The 16295-nt window shown below is 26.0% G+C and overlaps 1 protein-coding gene across 1 annotated transcript in view; it reads right to left on the bottom strand.

Moving 5' to 3' along the window:
• Positions 1 to 566: 566 nt before the first annotated feature.
• Positions 567 to 16295, bottom strand: part of LOC124812018 (high affinity copper uptake protein 1) — a 29981-nt gene continuing 14252 nt past the window's right edge. Inside the window, exons 2-4 of the mRNA XM_065790152.1 lie at positions 7599 to 7665; positions 7012 to 7168; positions 567 to 1042 (exon numbers count right to left, since the gene is read on the bottom strand). Coding sequence (XP_065646224.1) covers positions 823 to 1042; positions 7012 to 7168; positions 7599 to 7665 — 444 coding nt within the window. The 3' untranslated portion in view covers positions 567 to 822. The remainder of the gene's footprint in view (positions 1043 to 7011; positions 7169 to 7598; positions 7666 to 16295) is intronic.

Below are 16295 nucleotides of genomic sequence, written 5' to 3'. Positions count from 1 at the left end.
TATCAAAATTCCAATTCAAATATGTAGTAATACAAAGTACCTAACATCAAACGGCAACATATAAAAAAAATATTTTTTCAAACTTTTTTTAAAAAGCTTTTTTTGATATAAAAAGTTGTTTTAAGAAAAAACATTTACATAATTTATATTTGTTGGCATATAAAACCTTACTTGTAATAAGTTTCTACATTTAAGTTGAGTTAAACGGGAGGTTAAGTATTTCAAATGAAATAATCTTTCCCAAAAACAAATTTAGTAACTTTCTAAGCTTTTCTTATCTCTTAATCTCTTTAATAAATTATGTAATAAAATGGCTACTAAACATGACTACTAAAACATGGCTACTAAAACATAAAGTAAACTTAACCAAATTAAATTAAATATGTAAATTATTTGATTTTATTAAATTAATCATTATTTAACAAGTTACAAATTATTTTATTTAAACTATTCAAATTTAAAATATTAAATATTTAATTTTATTAAATTATTTATTATAAACTGTTTTATAAATTAAAAATTGTTTGTTAAAATTTATAACCTAGTTTATTAAAAATTATAGCCTATAAAAATATTTAAAAATTTTTTCTTTATAATAATATTTACAAATCGTGCGGTGAAAAAGAATAACATTAGTAACTATTACACTAAAAAAGTTCTTTAAAAATAAAAATTCTTTAAAAAAAATGTAATTAATAACTATCTAAAAGTCAACATTTCAACCTCAACGTTTCTCCGTTAACATCAACAATTTAACATTTTAACGTTAAAGCTTCGTCGTCAACGTTAAAGCTTCTTCGTCAACACCAACATTAGCAACTTTTAAACCCGAACAGCATCAGGAAAACTAGGACTTTTTACAAGTTGTCGCTGAAGTTTTTTGTGAGCAAAGACAAAGTAGCCAATAGCACTTCCTATAAGTATTGCAATTAATAACCATGCATTGTAAGTCATAACAGCAAGCATAAGCATGTATGAAAGAGTTATTTGAACCATGTGTAGCAATGTTTGAGTAAGATGAAGAAGATTAAAAATTTTTTTTCTAAAAGTAATTTACTGAAATTAAGTTTATAATATTACCTAAAAATCATATACTCGTTATATGCTAATATAACGCTATATATATTATATATAATATATGTATATATACATATATATATATATATATATATATATATATATATATATATATATATATATATAGCGTTATATTATATATATATATATATATATATATATATATATATATATATATATATATATATATATATATATATATATATATATATATATATATATATGTATATATATACATAGAGTGCTCTATGTTATTAAAGAACAGAGCAATAATAAATTAGTAAAAAACACTTATCTAACTTTTTTCTTCAACTTTAAGTTTCACCATTGCTGGATCATCAGGAAGAGTTCCTGGAAGACTTCAGGAAGACTCTTCCTGATGATCCAGCAATGGTGAAACTTAAAGTTAAAGAAAAAAGTTAGATAAGTGTTTTTTATTAATTTATATATGTGTGTACATATATATATATATATATATATATATATATATATATATATATATATATATATATATATATATATATATATATATATATATATATATATATATATAATCTAAAAATAGACGTTTTATTTTATGACTGAGCAACTCATTCTACTGTCATCTAATAAGACGGCCTTATGAGGCTGTAAAAAGATTTCCTAAATTCTGTGGAAGCTATCAGAGAACTAATTCAATGAACAATTGTAAAATATAAGGGGAGCATCCATAAAGTACATACACATTACATTAAGTACATACACATTACATTACAGTACAAAACATTAATTTAGGACTCCCCCTTATGTGCACCTGGAAGTGATATATATAAGTGGAATTTAGAAGTGAAGATGTTAAAAAAAAAACTTCGCTGAATGACGAGTCAAGTGTGAATGAGTTTTGGTTGATGGAACTAGTGATGATAGCTCCTTTGAGCAATGATTACAATAGAGTTTGTTGAAAAAAAAAGAGATGCAACTTTACGACAATATGAGAGAGGCTTAAATTTAACAGACCAGGTCCAACTAAATTTACAATTAGTTTTTGGAAATTAAAAAAAAAAAAGCATTATTAGAAGAACGATCCCAAATGACAACATTCTTCCATACAGGGACGAATAAGAGATTTGTAAAGGTAGAGGATGGAATCAGGAGTAATGAGCAATAATGAGCTTTTCAAAAATAGCTAGTACAAAAATTGCATTTTTTAAATTTATTATTTATTATTATAGAGATTTTAGGATGCAATGTGAATGGAATTTATTAGCAACATCGCATGGAAAGTCACCATTTTATGGCATTGATGGAACAATTAAAAAACTTGTTTCAAGTGCTAATTTTCAACATCCAATTCACTTGCAAATTCAGAATGCTAAAGAAATGTTCAACTTCTTTAGCATTCCAATGTGAATTCTGAGAAATTAATCTAACATTTAACCTAACTAGCTCATTACAAGAAATCTTCAAGAAATCTGAAAAATATTATATCTGCAAATATGATATGCTTAACAGGGTTGGTTTGGCATTTGAAGTTGACAAAAGAAATTAAGATGCCCTTGTAAAATTCATGCATCCTCATTTACCTAACGCCTCATTACACTGTCCAAGTAGAGATGATTGTTGTTGGGTTCCTAAGCCCCATATTTTAATAAGCCTCTATGTAAGCCCCATATTCAAAATATGATAAAAAACCTATTATATTTAAAAACAGGACAGGTATACCAGATAGATAAACATAATTTGCCCAAAATCCTATCTTCAAATTATCTCAATCATACTACAACATTTTTCTTTTATAAGCAATTTATGAATAAATCAGATGCAAGTTTTGGTTTTTTATAGAATAGTCTCTTATTTAAAACTTGTATTCATTTAATTTTTTAGACTCAATATATTACATTTATAATATTTTTTTCATTTTAACTATTGGTAATGGTTTTTTTTTTTAATATAGTGGTAGTTTTCAAAATAAGTAATTTCATATTTAACGCCCGAATGTTGTTTTTCATTATAATTCATTTGATTATTTATAAAAATCCTCAAAAAATCCACCTCTTAATTTTGCATCAAAACACTCTTTATAAAATATCTATTTTAATTAAAAAAAAAATTCGCAAAAAATTAATGCTACCATGGTTGACCAGGCCTCCGTTTTGCCTTTGTTAGAATTTCAAAAATAGCTATAGGTAAAGTAAAGTCCCATATTGATATAGTTCTAAATGTTTTAATTGAAAACGAATATCACATTCTGATTCCTCGTCTTAAAAACTATACTGGTGCTAATTTTCAGCATAATCACATGTTTAGTTGAACAGTAACTTGTAAAACAAAAAACTATAGTAAAATCAAAATGGCCACCGAACAAAAAAAAATGCTAAAAACAGCTGATTTTAAAATAACAATATCTCCAAAACCCATTTGATATCAGTGCTAAAATTTTGAAACGTAGTCTATGTTAAATAGGTGACCATTTTTACAAACTATGAAGAAAATCTGAGAAATTTTAAAAAATTTTTAAAAATTTGTCCCACTTTCTCATGAAATACCTCACATAGATATTATAAAATTGCCTTTACTTGATAAAATCAAAACATCAAAGCATGTGGAATTGCTGTTTAATCAGCTTACAGTATTTTTTCTTATCATCTAATAACAATATTTTAAATTCGGATAAATAGTTTTTTTCATTTTCAAGCCTCATTTCTTATCACATAATAATCTAACTACATACTAGAACTAGGGCTGTGTAGTCGGCTTAAAACTAATTGTTCCGGCTCCAGAATGCCAATATTTCTTGATCCAGCTCCAGCTATTCCATACTTCTAATTCTGAATCCAGCTCCAGTAAACTCTACTAATCTCCAGTATTCTGGTTACTGTAATTTTGGTCTGGTAGTTAAAGACTGGAACTAGGCTTAATTAATATGTGTACATTAGAAAATATGGAATTTACTTTAATGAGACAGTAAGTACAATGAAAAAAAGATGATAAAAATGCAGCAAGCAACTCCAAGAGTGTAACTCCAGTCTCTAAAATAATCTTGCATAAATAAATAAAACTTCTCTAGAACCATACAAAATATTACCATATAATATAAACAAGAACAAAATATTACAGCTGCGACTCTAATCTCAGTTTTATCTTTGGCTACGGCTCCAGCGAAGGTATCAAAAAATGGCTTTGCTCTACAGCCCTGATCAGAACATTGTACAACCAATAAGCAATAATAATTATTATAAAATGGAACAGAAATTAGAAAACTATTTTAATTAAATTATTTTTTTTACTTTCAACTAAGGTGCAGGCTTGAAGTTGATTGAAATTCAGAAATAAAAAAAAAAAGAGTGTTAATGAAAACAAGTTTTTTTTTTAAGATTTTTAAATTTAAAAAATTTAAAACAATAAAAAATAAATAAAAAAGTCTGTATATTTATTCAATTTGACATTAATGATTTTTACTCTGAATTTGTGAATTTGTTTGGGCTATATGTTTTAAGTTTGTTGAGCTATATGTTTTAAATTTATTGGGCTATATGCTTTAAATTTATTAAGTAAAATGATCAATGCTGATGAATTAGGTCTCAATAAAAAAAAAATGAAAAAGAAAAATGATAGTAACAAGTAAAAACTCTGTTTCACAGCTCGATAAAACTATCAGAAAACATTTAAAAAATTTTTTTTAAATATTGGCTTTTGAATTGAAATAAGCATAAATTTAAAAACTGTTAATTTTCTTGATGATTAATATCTCTGAAAATTCAAAAAAGCTTTTTAAAAAACCAAATGATAAATTATTGTATATTAATACTAATTCAAATAATCCAGTGAGTTCTAAAATAAATCCTAATTTCAATTAATAACAGATCTTACATGGTGACTAGCGTTACAGCTGTAGATCAGCTGTAAAGGCTAGTTACCATGTAGTTACCATGCTAGTTTACCAAGGTTACAATGTAAGTAAACCATAAAGAAAACTTAACAATGTAAATTCTTGTCTAAAAGATTATTACAAGAAACAACCCAAATATGACAATATTATTTTATACATAAGATAAGGGATATATTTAAAAAAATATAAAGGATTAATACAGAGAGAGAATCAGAAGAAAAATAATGGCAAGCATAAAGCTTAATAAAAATATTTTACATTAGGATGAATAATTTCTTTATTCTGATATCTGAGTAAACAAGTTAAGGGGTCCTCCATAAACTGTTGCGCTCTAGGAGAGGAGGGGTTGGGGAAGGGAAAAGCCAGTCATATTTTGACAACTTGTTCAGGATTTGTTACCAAAGAGTTATGATGTTGTGACACAGAGGGGAGCAGGGAAAGGGAGGGGAGGGGGAGGGGGAAAGGGGGGCAGGAAGGGTCGAAAATGGTGAAAAATTATGCAGTGTAAATTGTGGATGACCCTTAAATAAAATTTGTTAAATAGTTTCTAAGCAAAAAAATCATCTCAATATTACATGTTAAAAAACACAACTTCAACACTAAAACACTTTTGTTAAATATTTTTTATGAAAGATGTTAATTTTCATCTTTATATATAATTTAATAGGTAATTAAATATATATTTTTTATAGGTAAATATAATTTAACCTGATAACTTGTTTTAAAAAAAAAAAAGCAACATTAAAGAAGTTTGTAATAAAAATAATAATATATAAATAAAAAAATAAAAAAAACCTTACAGATGCTAATTTGCATTTAATTAAATTTTATGGTTTCCATAAAGGTAAATGGTAAAAAATAAGAACATAAAGGAGAAGACTAAGTAAGAGTGGCACCATTTAATACTTAATTTAAGTGTTCAACACAAGAAAATTTATTTGTTTATTTATCTTAATATAGTTTTTGTTTTATTACTAATGCTTATAAAAATGCATTGAAAAGAGAAGATTTTTAGTTAGTAAAAAACGTTTTTTTTATTAAAAAAATGCTGTGACTAGTGCAAAGATATCGTTGCTATAATTTTTTATCTTAAAGTCACATTAGTTAAGTTTGATTGGTTCATTTAAAGTTAAGGCAGCAACAATGATTGATTAATTTTAAAAGTTTTAAAAAAATTTGAAAATGCTACAAAACTTTCATTGAATAATTAGCCTTGCGTCAACACTCTAGTGTGTGACCATGGTGAATAGAGTTCAACACCTCTGTTTGGAAATTTATGTTTTGAAGTTAGCTTTATGTTTTTCAACTAGAATTGTTATTTATTGAAAGTTACTTTGTTATCTATTATTTACATACATCGACTGATACAGGGATAGGCGCAGTGAGTGCACATACATCAACTGATGTATGGATAGGGGCAGTGGAGCGCACATAAGGGTTAAGACTTTTTTTAACCCCATGCTCTTGTACTGTAGTTTGATGAACTTTTACCTAAAAAGCACATAATGAACTATTATTTGCATATCTTTTGAAAAAAGTTCACCCTGCCATTAAAAGATCAATTTTGACATAAGTACTACTATGTAATACATATAATGTACTACTATGTAATACAAAAAATTGATTTTGACATAAGTACTACTATGTAATACATTGTAGTACTTATGCCAAAATCAATTTTTCAATGGCGGGGTGAACTTTTTTCAAAAGATATGCAAATAATAGTTCATTTCGTGCTTTTAAGGTAAAAGTTCATCAACTATTGTACAGGAACATGGGGTTAAAAGTCATAACCCTAGTGCACATATATTGATTAAAGGTTTTGGTTTGATCAGGCAATCTTTAAACCAAAAAAAAAAATCAACCAATCAGAAATCACTACCATGACGTTTTAGAAAAAAATAGAAGCAACGGTATGGTTGCACAATCAACAGCAAAAAAATAAATTGAGAACAGTAACTTCAATGTTTAAATTGAAAAAAAGTTGAAAATTTTGTTCAAAAACAACTCAAAATCAATTTTTAAAATTAAAAATAAACAATAAAAAAATAAAAAATAAAAAGTACCTTATTATATTTGGAGACCACAACAAATACATTTGCTCTTTTTGTAAAACTTCATACATTTCAGGCTTTTCATTACATTTTAGAGTTTCCCTTAAACACTTTACAGCCTCATGCATAATAGCAAGTACCATTAGTCCAAAACAACTTGCAGCCATTTCTTTTAAAGATAACTTTTTATATAATTATATAATAAAAACTAGGGGCCCTGCGAATCACCTTTCAAGGTATCAAATCGAATAACAAATCAAAGCAGGTATTGATTTGCAAATTGAATCAAATCAGCACTTTGAGGATATCAAATCAAGACCCTTTTTTTTTTTTTGAAACTAAAAAAGGGTGATTCGCAGGGCCCTAATATAAATATATATATATATATATAAATATATATATATATATATATATATATATATATATATAAATATATATATATATATATATATATATATATATATATATATATATATATATATATATATATATATATATATATATATATATATATAAAATAAATATTAAAACATTTTGAATTGGAAAATTTAATAGTTCAGAATGGAATAAAAATCTAGTTGGAATCTAATAAAACTTACCACTGGAGTTTTTAGATTTCCAACCCTTGAACAAAATTGTTACATCAGGCCGGAACATTAAATGATCCTAAAATAAATTTAGAAATATATTAATAACTATTATTAAAAATGTTATTAATAAATTAATGTATTGGAAATGTATTAATAATTAATTTTAATTAAAAATAACTTTATAGTAAGACCTCTATTAATATTTGTCAAAAACACTTCAATATTTAGGTCACTAACTAAATATTGAAGATGCCACTGAATGATTTTCAAAAATGATTGCAATGATTAAAAAAGTAACCAAGTAATCATTGATCTTCCTTATTTTATGTAACCAAGTAATCTTTGATCTCCTTTATTTTATGTAACCAAGTAATCATTGATCTCCTTTATTTTATATAACTAAGTAATCATTGATCTCCTTTATTTTATGCAACCAAGTAATCATTGATCTCCTTTATTTTATGTAACCAGTAATCACTCAAAATGTCTTTAAGCAATTACTCGGTTTTTTGCAAATTAATGAACTTAAGTCTTAAATTTAGCAAACATAACTTTGGTGAAAATTAAGAATTGTATGACAAATATCGGAGTTTTATAGTTAACAAAGTAATTTTAGTTAACATGGCATTTGCTTGACTCAGCCAGAGGTTAATTTTATTTGCTTAGTAAATTTGTTTTGTTCCAATCAAGATGTTACACTGATCCTATATTAAGGAAGGAAAAGCTGTATTAAGGAAGGAAAAGCTGTAAAAACAACTTGTAAACAAATAAATGATAAAGCTGTATAGAAAAAACTTGTAAATAAATTAAAAAAAAAAACTGTAGTAAAAAAAACCGGAAGCTAGGAAAACTCTCATATAAAATGCTAAAACTAATTGCAGGTCAGAGGGGTAAAAGATAAGGAACTGTGCAAATCTAGAATAATGATCTTTCTAGTGGTTACTTGACCAACTTAAGTAAAGGTTTCATATAATATAATAACATTTATAAATAACAATAATATAATTGCATTTTATTAACAGTTCATCGCATTATTTTGACAAAGTTTTAACTGAAATTTTTTATATTAGAAGAATTTAGAAAAAAATCTTTTAACTTTTTTTTAATGTTTAATTAAAGTTATTTATATGTATTATTTGTTATTTTTATTTGTTTATCTTTTCTTTTTTTAATTTATATATAAAAATACATAAGTAAATAAGTATATAAATATTTTTATTCAGACATTAAAAAAAGATTTGTTATTCTCCTAATATCAAAAAAATCAGTTAAAATCTTGTCAAAACAAAGCAACGAGTTAACAACTTTGTAGTTGATTGATTTCGCTCTAAAAAAGATCTGTCAATAAAAGATAAAAAGCATATGAGCGATCCTTATTTCTATTTTATAACTGGTTTTTTTTTAAGGAAAAAAAATATTGTTACTAACAAAATACTTACAAAATTTATAGTACAACCTATATTAATAGCATAGCATACATTATTTTTTTTTTAAACTTTCTATTTTGCTGTATGATAGATAATATAAGAACAAGAAAATTTATAAAAGTTTTTTTCTGTCGGAGAGTGATTTTAGTTTGAAAACCTGACATTTTTAAAATGTTTTTTTCTGTTTGAGAGTGTATATTGCTTTTTTCTGAAGGAGAGCTTTGTATGGAATTTGCTTGTTTATCTGAGCATAAAATTGTTTGAAATTCTGCTCACCATGGCTTTTAGCCACCGAGTAGATTAAGTTAGCAGATACAACAAAAAATAACAACAAAAAAGTTTCCAAGAAAAAACCCAGAAATTATTTACCTTTAAATGTTTTTTTTTTAAAAACGTTATTCAGCTTATTATTTAAATTTAATCAAAATAAAATAAAAATATTTTGATCTTGATTTGAAAAAAAAAAATTTTTTTACTCTTTTTACATTCAATTTTATTCAATGGAAATTGATTTCAATTCCCTGAACGCTGATGCACATCATCCTGAACCCTGATGCACATCATCCTGAACCCTGATGCACATCAACCTGAACCCTGATGCAGATCAACATAAACCCTGATGCACATCAATATTTACTTTAAATTATTGAATGCTAATCTTTATCTCCATGCTACTAATAACATGTTTATGATGATGTCATTACTAATGTTGTCTAACTGAATGATGATGTCATAAACATGTTGTGAATGTTGTGATGTTGTCTAACTGAAATCACTATAGAAAATTTTTAATACACTGACTAAAGATTAAGGCAAACCATATTTACAACATCTTTTGATGTAAAATAACTTTCAATCCAAGAATATGTCCATAAATATGTCTTATGGACATCTTTATGGACATATTCTTGGATGCAGTTGACCTCTTAATATGGTGTCTATACTTTAATAACTTAATATGGTGTCTATAATTTAATATATCTGAAAGAAATTGTGTTTTAAATCTTTCCAATATACTTTTAATTATTCTTCATGATTTACAAAATCAGGTCAGCAGAAAAAGTATAAAACAAAGGTTTGACCATAAAACATTAAAATAAAGTTGGCAATTTTTTGCCAACTTCAAACACTTCTAGGTCAGCAGTTAGATCGGCATTGCTGAATACCGAACCTAATACAGAGGGTTGTATAAGTATATATTTACTAAGTATATATTATTGACAACCTTTTGTGTAGTGTTACCTTAGTTACCAACTAGTGACTACAACTATATAACAATATTTCTTATCAACTATAGCAATATTATTATCGAATATTTTTGTAGATTTTAGATTTTTTCTTTTGTATATTTACGATTTCCCTTTCAATCTTTTAGAGTATTGCTTACGGAAATAACTACTTTACACTAATCCAGGTTAAGTCAGGTTCAGGATTATCACTAAGGCCCTGCTACTGGTAGAATGTAATCTAGTGCAATCTGCTTCATGTCTAACTCCCTTGAAGAATTAGTTATTCTAGGCAAGAGCTAGAAGAAAAAAAAACTCTGAGCTAAAATACCTTAAAACTCTTTAGTTTTGAGAACTCTTGGTTGAGTGAAGAGATTTCTCAATAAAAATACTCAGTTTGGGTAGATGTATACTTATACATCAATTAATCTATTTGAACCAGGTGAGTGAACCCACTGATCTTTTTATCTTGACTTTCTTTGGATTTCATGATTTTCTGTGTGACAAACTTTATGCTAATGTCTTTCATCTCTCCGCTTATAATTTTGCTTTTTTCTCATTCTTCTCCGTGGTTATCACTTACTTAAAGCCATGCAGGATTTTTCTAAAAAAGTCCCATTTATGTGTGATTTTAACATATATACTTGATTTGAAGGTTCATATGTATATAAAGGCTACGTATTATAAGGGCATGTGACTTAGTTACATCCCTAAACTAATTAGCATTATAAAAGAACAAAAGAAAGAATTTGTAGAGCAGTTATTGATTTTCATTAAAAATGTAAAAAATAATAATAAAATTCAAATAAGGGTCAAATATTTTATAAAACATGAAAATCAATGGATAATTTTTGAGTATGTAAAAAAATCAATTTTTATCATCGGTTAAAAATACTTTAAAACAGTTATTACGGTTAAAACAGCATTTTAAAAACCAATGTTAAGTAACTGAGGAGGTCATCTAGAGATTACAAACACTTTATTTTAATTATAATTAAAACCAAGTTTTATTTAATAATAGTTAAAACCAAGTTTTTTATGAAATAAAAACTTGCCTGATATAGATTTAAGACTAATGAAAATTTCTTAAAATCAAACAACAAAAATTATTCTTAAAATATTAAAGGGTATTAACTTTCATACAAAACATTTAAAGCACATTCATAGTAAACATTCATAGTAAACATTCATAGTAAACATTTATAAAATTTTTTTTTACTTTGGTTGTTTTAAATAATTTTTCTGCTTTGAAAACAATTTTTGAAAAAGATTTTTTTTAATAAATTTTATTTTTACAACATAGTAACTCGAAATTTGAAAACTAATGTTTTTTATTAACATCAATTTGCAAATTACTTGACCACATAAAAAATTTTGACACCAGAATACAACTTTAAGGTTTGTTTTAATCCCATGGTTACCATAGCAACTAAATATCCCTGCAGTTAGTGACACAAAGAATAATTAAATTAAAATGATATAGTATTAAAAACAGAATCTTTCAACTGAAAAAAGTTTTCAAAAAAATTTGATTTTATGTGCAATATTTATTAATACATGGATTTCATTTAATTAAAAAATTTCAAGAATGCAAATAATCTTCTGGCCATTGCAATTCAAGATTGTTTAATTCAACAAATCTTTAATTTATTAAGATCGTTAAAAGCAATTCATGTTATAAATAATATTTTTTGCAAATATTTTGTTTTGATGTCAATGTTAGATAATTATTGAAATGATTTATGCAAAATACTAATACACTTGGGTTTAAATTTTAACACTTTAACAGACATTTAAAGAATTTAATTTGCAGAGCCTAAAAATAAAATGAATTAAAATTTATTTGTTAATCAGTTTCAAAATATAGTAAAATAACTTTTTTTCCTAAAAGATTCATCTAAGATAAATGGCTTTAGTACCATGTGGGATTCCTATATAGCCTCTGGGTTCAACTTGCCACTGACAAGAACAACTCTTTTTATTATTGCAAGAAACCATTGTAAAATGATGATGTCTGATGCCAAACTCCATTATTCTCAGCTTACTAAATCAGATATCTTATATAAGAAGTTTGGACCTAGAGACTTCTGGAAAATTATTAACATTGTCATTAACAATGGATCTGATCTTATTACCTTACCCATGGGTAAGACAGAAATATTTGCAAAGAACTTTTCCCCTAATTTGACTTTTGAATACAGTGACCATTCTCTTCCTTTTATTCCAGTTGAACAGGTTGAACCCCTTGTTAGATATCCAAATCACTTTCCTAAAAATAACCTTTTCCCTCTCACAACAATGCTTTGGAACTTTCCCATATCTTCATGTTTTTCTGAATACGGTAGGTATTTTAAGTTTTATGTGTTTTTATCTTTTGTTTTATTTTGTGTTTTGTTTTTTGTTTTGCTAACAAATTTTGGAGAAACAGCTTAAATAATAAAAATTTGCATAATTAAAATTATAGGTTTGCATAATTTTTTTTTTTTTTTTTTTTTTTTTAAACATCTTCACTTCCAACAAGGCTGCAAGCAGCCACTAATTAAAGTTGGAAGTTACTGTAAGAGAAAAGATGAAGATTGTAGAGCAAGATAACGATTGACGGACGATTTAAAAGATTGCAAATTATACGAATCAGGAAAGCAAGATGAAGGAAGCGAATTCCAAAGAGCTGATGTTCGAGGAAAAAAACTAGACGAATAAGTGTTTTTGGAGCACTTAGGAACAGTCACAGAAAAAGGATGACACTTAATTGAATGACGAGTAACACGAGAATGAATTTTAGTAGATGGCACAAGAGACGCTAGCTCTTTAGAGCAGTGTCCATTATAGTATTTGTAGAAAAGAGAAAGAGAAGCAACATTACGACGATGTGATAATGGTTGAAGGTTGGCTGCAAGAGCAGGTCCAACTATGTTTACAATGCGTTTTTGCACCTTGTCTAAAAGAGAAAGGGCATCATTAGAAGATCCGCCCTAGATATGGCAACAGTATTCCATACAAGGCCGGATTTGAGATTTATAGAGATAGAGAATAGAATCCAGAGTAAGAAAGTGGCGAGCTCGATAAAGAGATGCAACCTTAGCAGATGCTAATTTTGCAACCGATTTGATATATGGTTTCCAAGAAAGATTGGAAGTAAGAGTTAATCCTAGAAGATGAAGAGTAGGTGACTCATCGAGTACATCACCGTTCATAAATATAGGAAGATGTAAATTATTGCGATAACGATTGGCTGAAAAAAATTGAGTTTTATCTGAATTAAAATTAATCTGAATTAAATTAATTTAATCTGAATTAAAATCTTTATTAATTGTTGTAGAACAGCTGATTTTCTATCTAATGTTTTTAATAGGGCTTTTAGCTCATTTTGATGAGGGCAACTACAATTGTGTGTAGAGATGGAATTCTTTTTTCCATCTTTTCTAGACTACTATCGAACTAGACTAACTTCTAGACTATCGAGCCAATAACATTTGATACCATATTATCTAACAAAAAATCACAACATCTCCAGGCTCTTTAAGTACATTAAGTGTCTCACAACAAGCTTTTTAAGTACACTAAGTGTCTCACAAGCAAGAACATCCCCAATAGCACCAATAATAGAGTGGTGATTTTGCAGCAACACATTTTGTAATGAAATTTTTACCTTCAGATTTTGAATATAACTTTATACTTTTTATCTAAAGCAATAAAGCTACTACGGCTCCCTACGTCCCTTCCCCCCCTGCTTAATTTTATGATATTCTGCTTATTCAGAATTAAACCAAATAAAACATAATTATGAAAATTATGAAAAATTGTAATTTGATATCAAAGTTTTGAAAATTAGGCTTGAAATGCTGCTATTTTCCATCTTTTCTTAACACTGTTTTTAATCATTTAGGAGATCTTTTTAGCAACAATATATATATATATATATATATATATATATATATATATATATATATATATATATATATATATATATATCGAAAAAAGTAAAAAAAATAAAAGTAAAGATTATTCTGACAGAAGTTAAAAGTCATGAACAAAGAAACTAATATAGAACAATAAACTATATTTAATACAGCTTATATAAATAAATGAAATTATATATTTCATTTTATTTGTTAAAAAAAAATTAAAATCTCCTTGTTGTTGTATTAGTGTGTTAGTAGAGTTCAAGGTTGAGAAAATTAAAAACTTTGAAAACGTTTATATTTAAAAAAAAGATTTTTTATTTTTTTTTGTTTTTGCATCTTGCATGAAATTCTATTGCATTCTTCAAAACGATTTATGCAACCATGATAGACCAGAGAACATCAATTAACTAATAAATAAACTAATACTGTCTTGTTTAAAGGGCTTTAATGCTTGTGACCAAGTGACCAAAGAAGAAAAATAACAAACAATAGCTTAACTGTTTCAAACTCAACGGTGTCAATTGTATGAGTATGATGCTAATGCCCATACAGCCCTTTTTTGTCAAAATAACAGAATAGAGTTTTTTTAACATGATAAAATACTTCTGTATCTTACATTTTTAAAACATTACCATTTTTTTTTTTTTTAATATTCTTGGAGCAATTGAGGAAAGTTATATATTTATATGATTTAAAAAAGTTAAGCTATATTTTTATTTACATAATTTAAAAATGCAACAACCATCTTTCAAATCGCTTATAATTAATACTTAATTTATCGTTGCTGCTACTGATTTATGCGCCTTTGACACAGAGTTTTTACCATACTTGGCCTTTTAATATTTCTCTTTATATTTTCGACCACACGTATTCTTAAATCTTTGTAATCTGTTAATATCAGCTTAATTAGTAATAAGATCAAAAACTTATTAATTTGATGACTTCTGTAGTAAAAGATGTAGTATCTTATAAAGTCAGGTAATTTATTTAGTTCATACATTTTACTACTAACAAAATTCAAGTCCTTTGTCAATTGTATTTAAAGTATATTAACATGTAATTTTTTATTTTTATAAATTAGAAGACAATGATGACCCTAGAAAAGATGCTCTTTTCAAGAGGTCAAACTCTTGATAAATTTAGTGTTTATTTCCAAAACCCTTGCATCTCACATGATCAACTCTATGCTGTACGTTAAAGAACAAGATCGTTTAATACCTAATTTTAAAAAAATTAAAAAAAATCTGTTTGCATTTATACTATAAAAAATTAGGTTGTTTGATCGTTAGTATTTTTAAAGTTGTTAAACATTTATTACGAGGTATGTCATTAAACAAATAAGGTTGTATTTTATAAATGCTTCTAATTTATATATTTTTTATAATTTATATATTTAGTTATATTTATGTGTTATTTATTATGTGTTTATATGTGTTAAGGTTAAATGGGTTTATATTTTGCAAGTGTGTAAATCTTTTATATATAAAGTGTTTCTATGTTTGTGTTTATAGTTTGTAAGTGGTTATTATGTTGTTTGCATAGTTTCAAATTGTTGTGACTTCGCTTAGTTTACAGTAAGATTGTTGACCTTGCTAGCTAAGTGGTGTACTTTGCTTTAATGTGATTTGGCTTTGTTGAGAGCAAGAATGTTGTCTTTGCATAAATACATTAAATACATAAACTAAAATCTGTTTGTAGTTAGTGTAATCATAAAATGTGTTGAAAATATATTGATGAAAGAATGTGTTAAAAAGAAACGTTAAAAGATATTTAGTTTTTTAATATCTATAATTTTTTAAATATTTATAATTATAAGTAAATTTTATTGAAAAGATATATACTTTATTAAATATTTAGATACTGTTGCTTTTTAAGTAAATTTTGTTGAAAAGATATATACTCTGATCCTATTTCGTTAACAATTTGAATTTTGTTAATTTAAAAAAAAATTTGTTTAAAAGAAAGACTGTTCTTTTTTAACAATTTATGCTTTTGATGATAAATAAATTTTGTTAAAAAACGGGCTTCCTTATTATTAATAGCTCCTCCTCATTTAAAAATGTTTTTATTTTATGTTTTAAAAATGTTTATTTCCTTCATTAAATATGTTTAATTTAAATTTATTGTTTTTTTATAAGTATACAAAGT

The sequence above is a fragment of the Hydra vulgaris genome, chromosome 02 (genome assembly GCF_038396675.1).
Source record: "Hydra vulgaris chromosome 02, alternate assembly HydraT2T_AEP".
Lineage (NCBI taxonomy): Eukaryota > Metazoa > Cnidaria > Hydrozoa > Anthoathecata > Hydridae > Hydra > Hydra vulgaris.
Note: the sequence above shows the minus strand (reverse complement) of the source record. Positions and strands in the feature narration are given on the sequence as shown.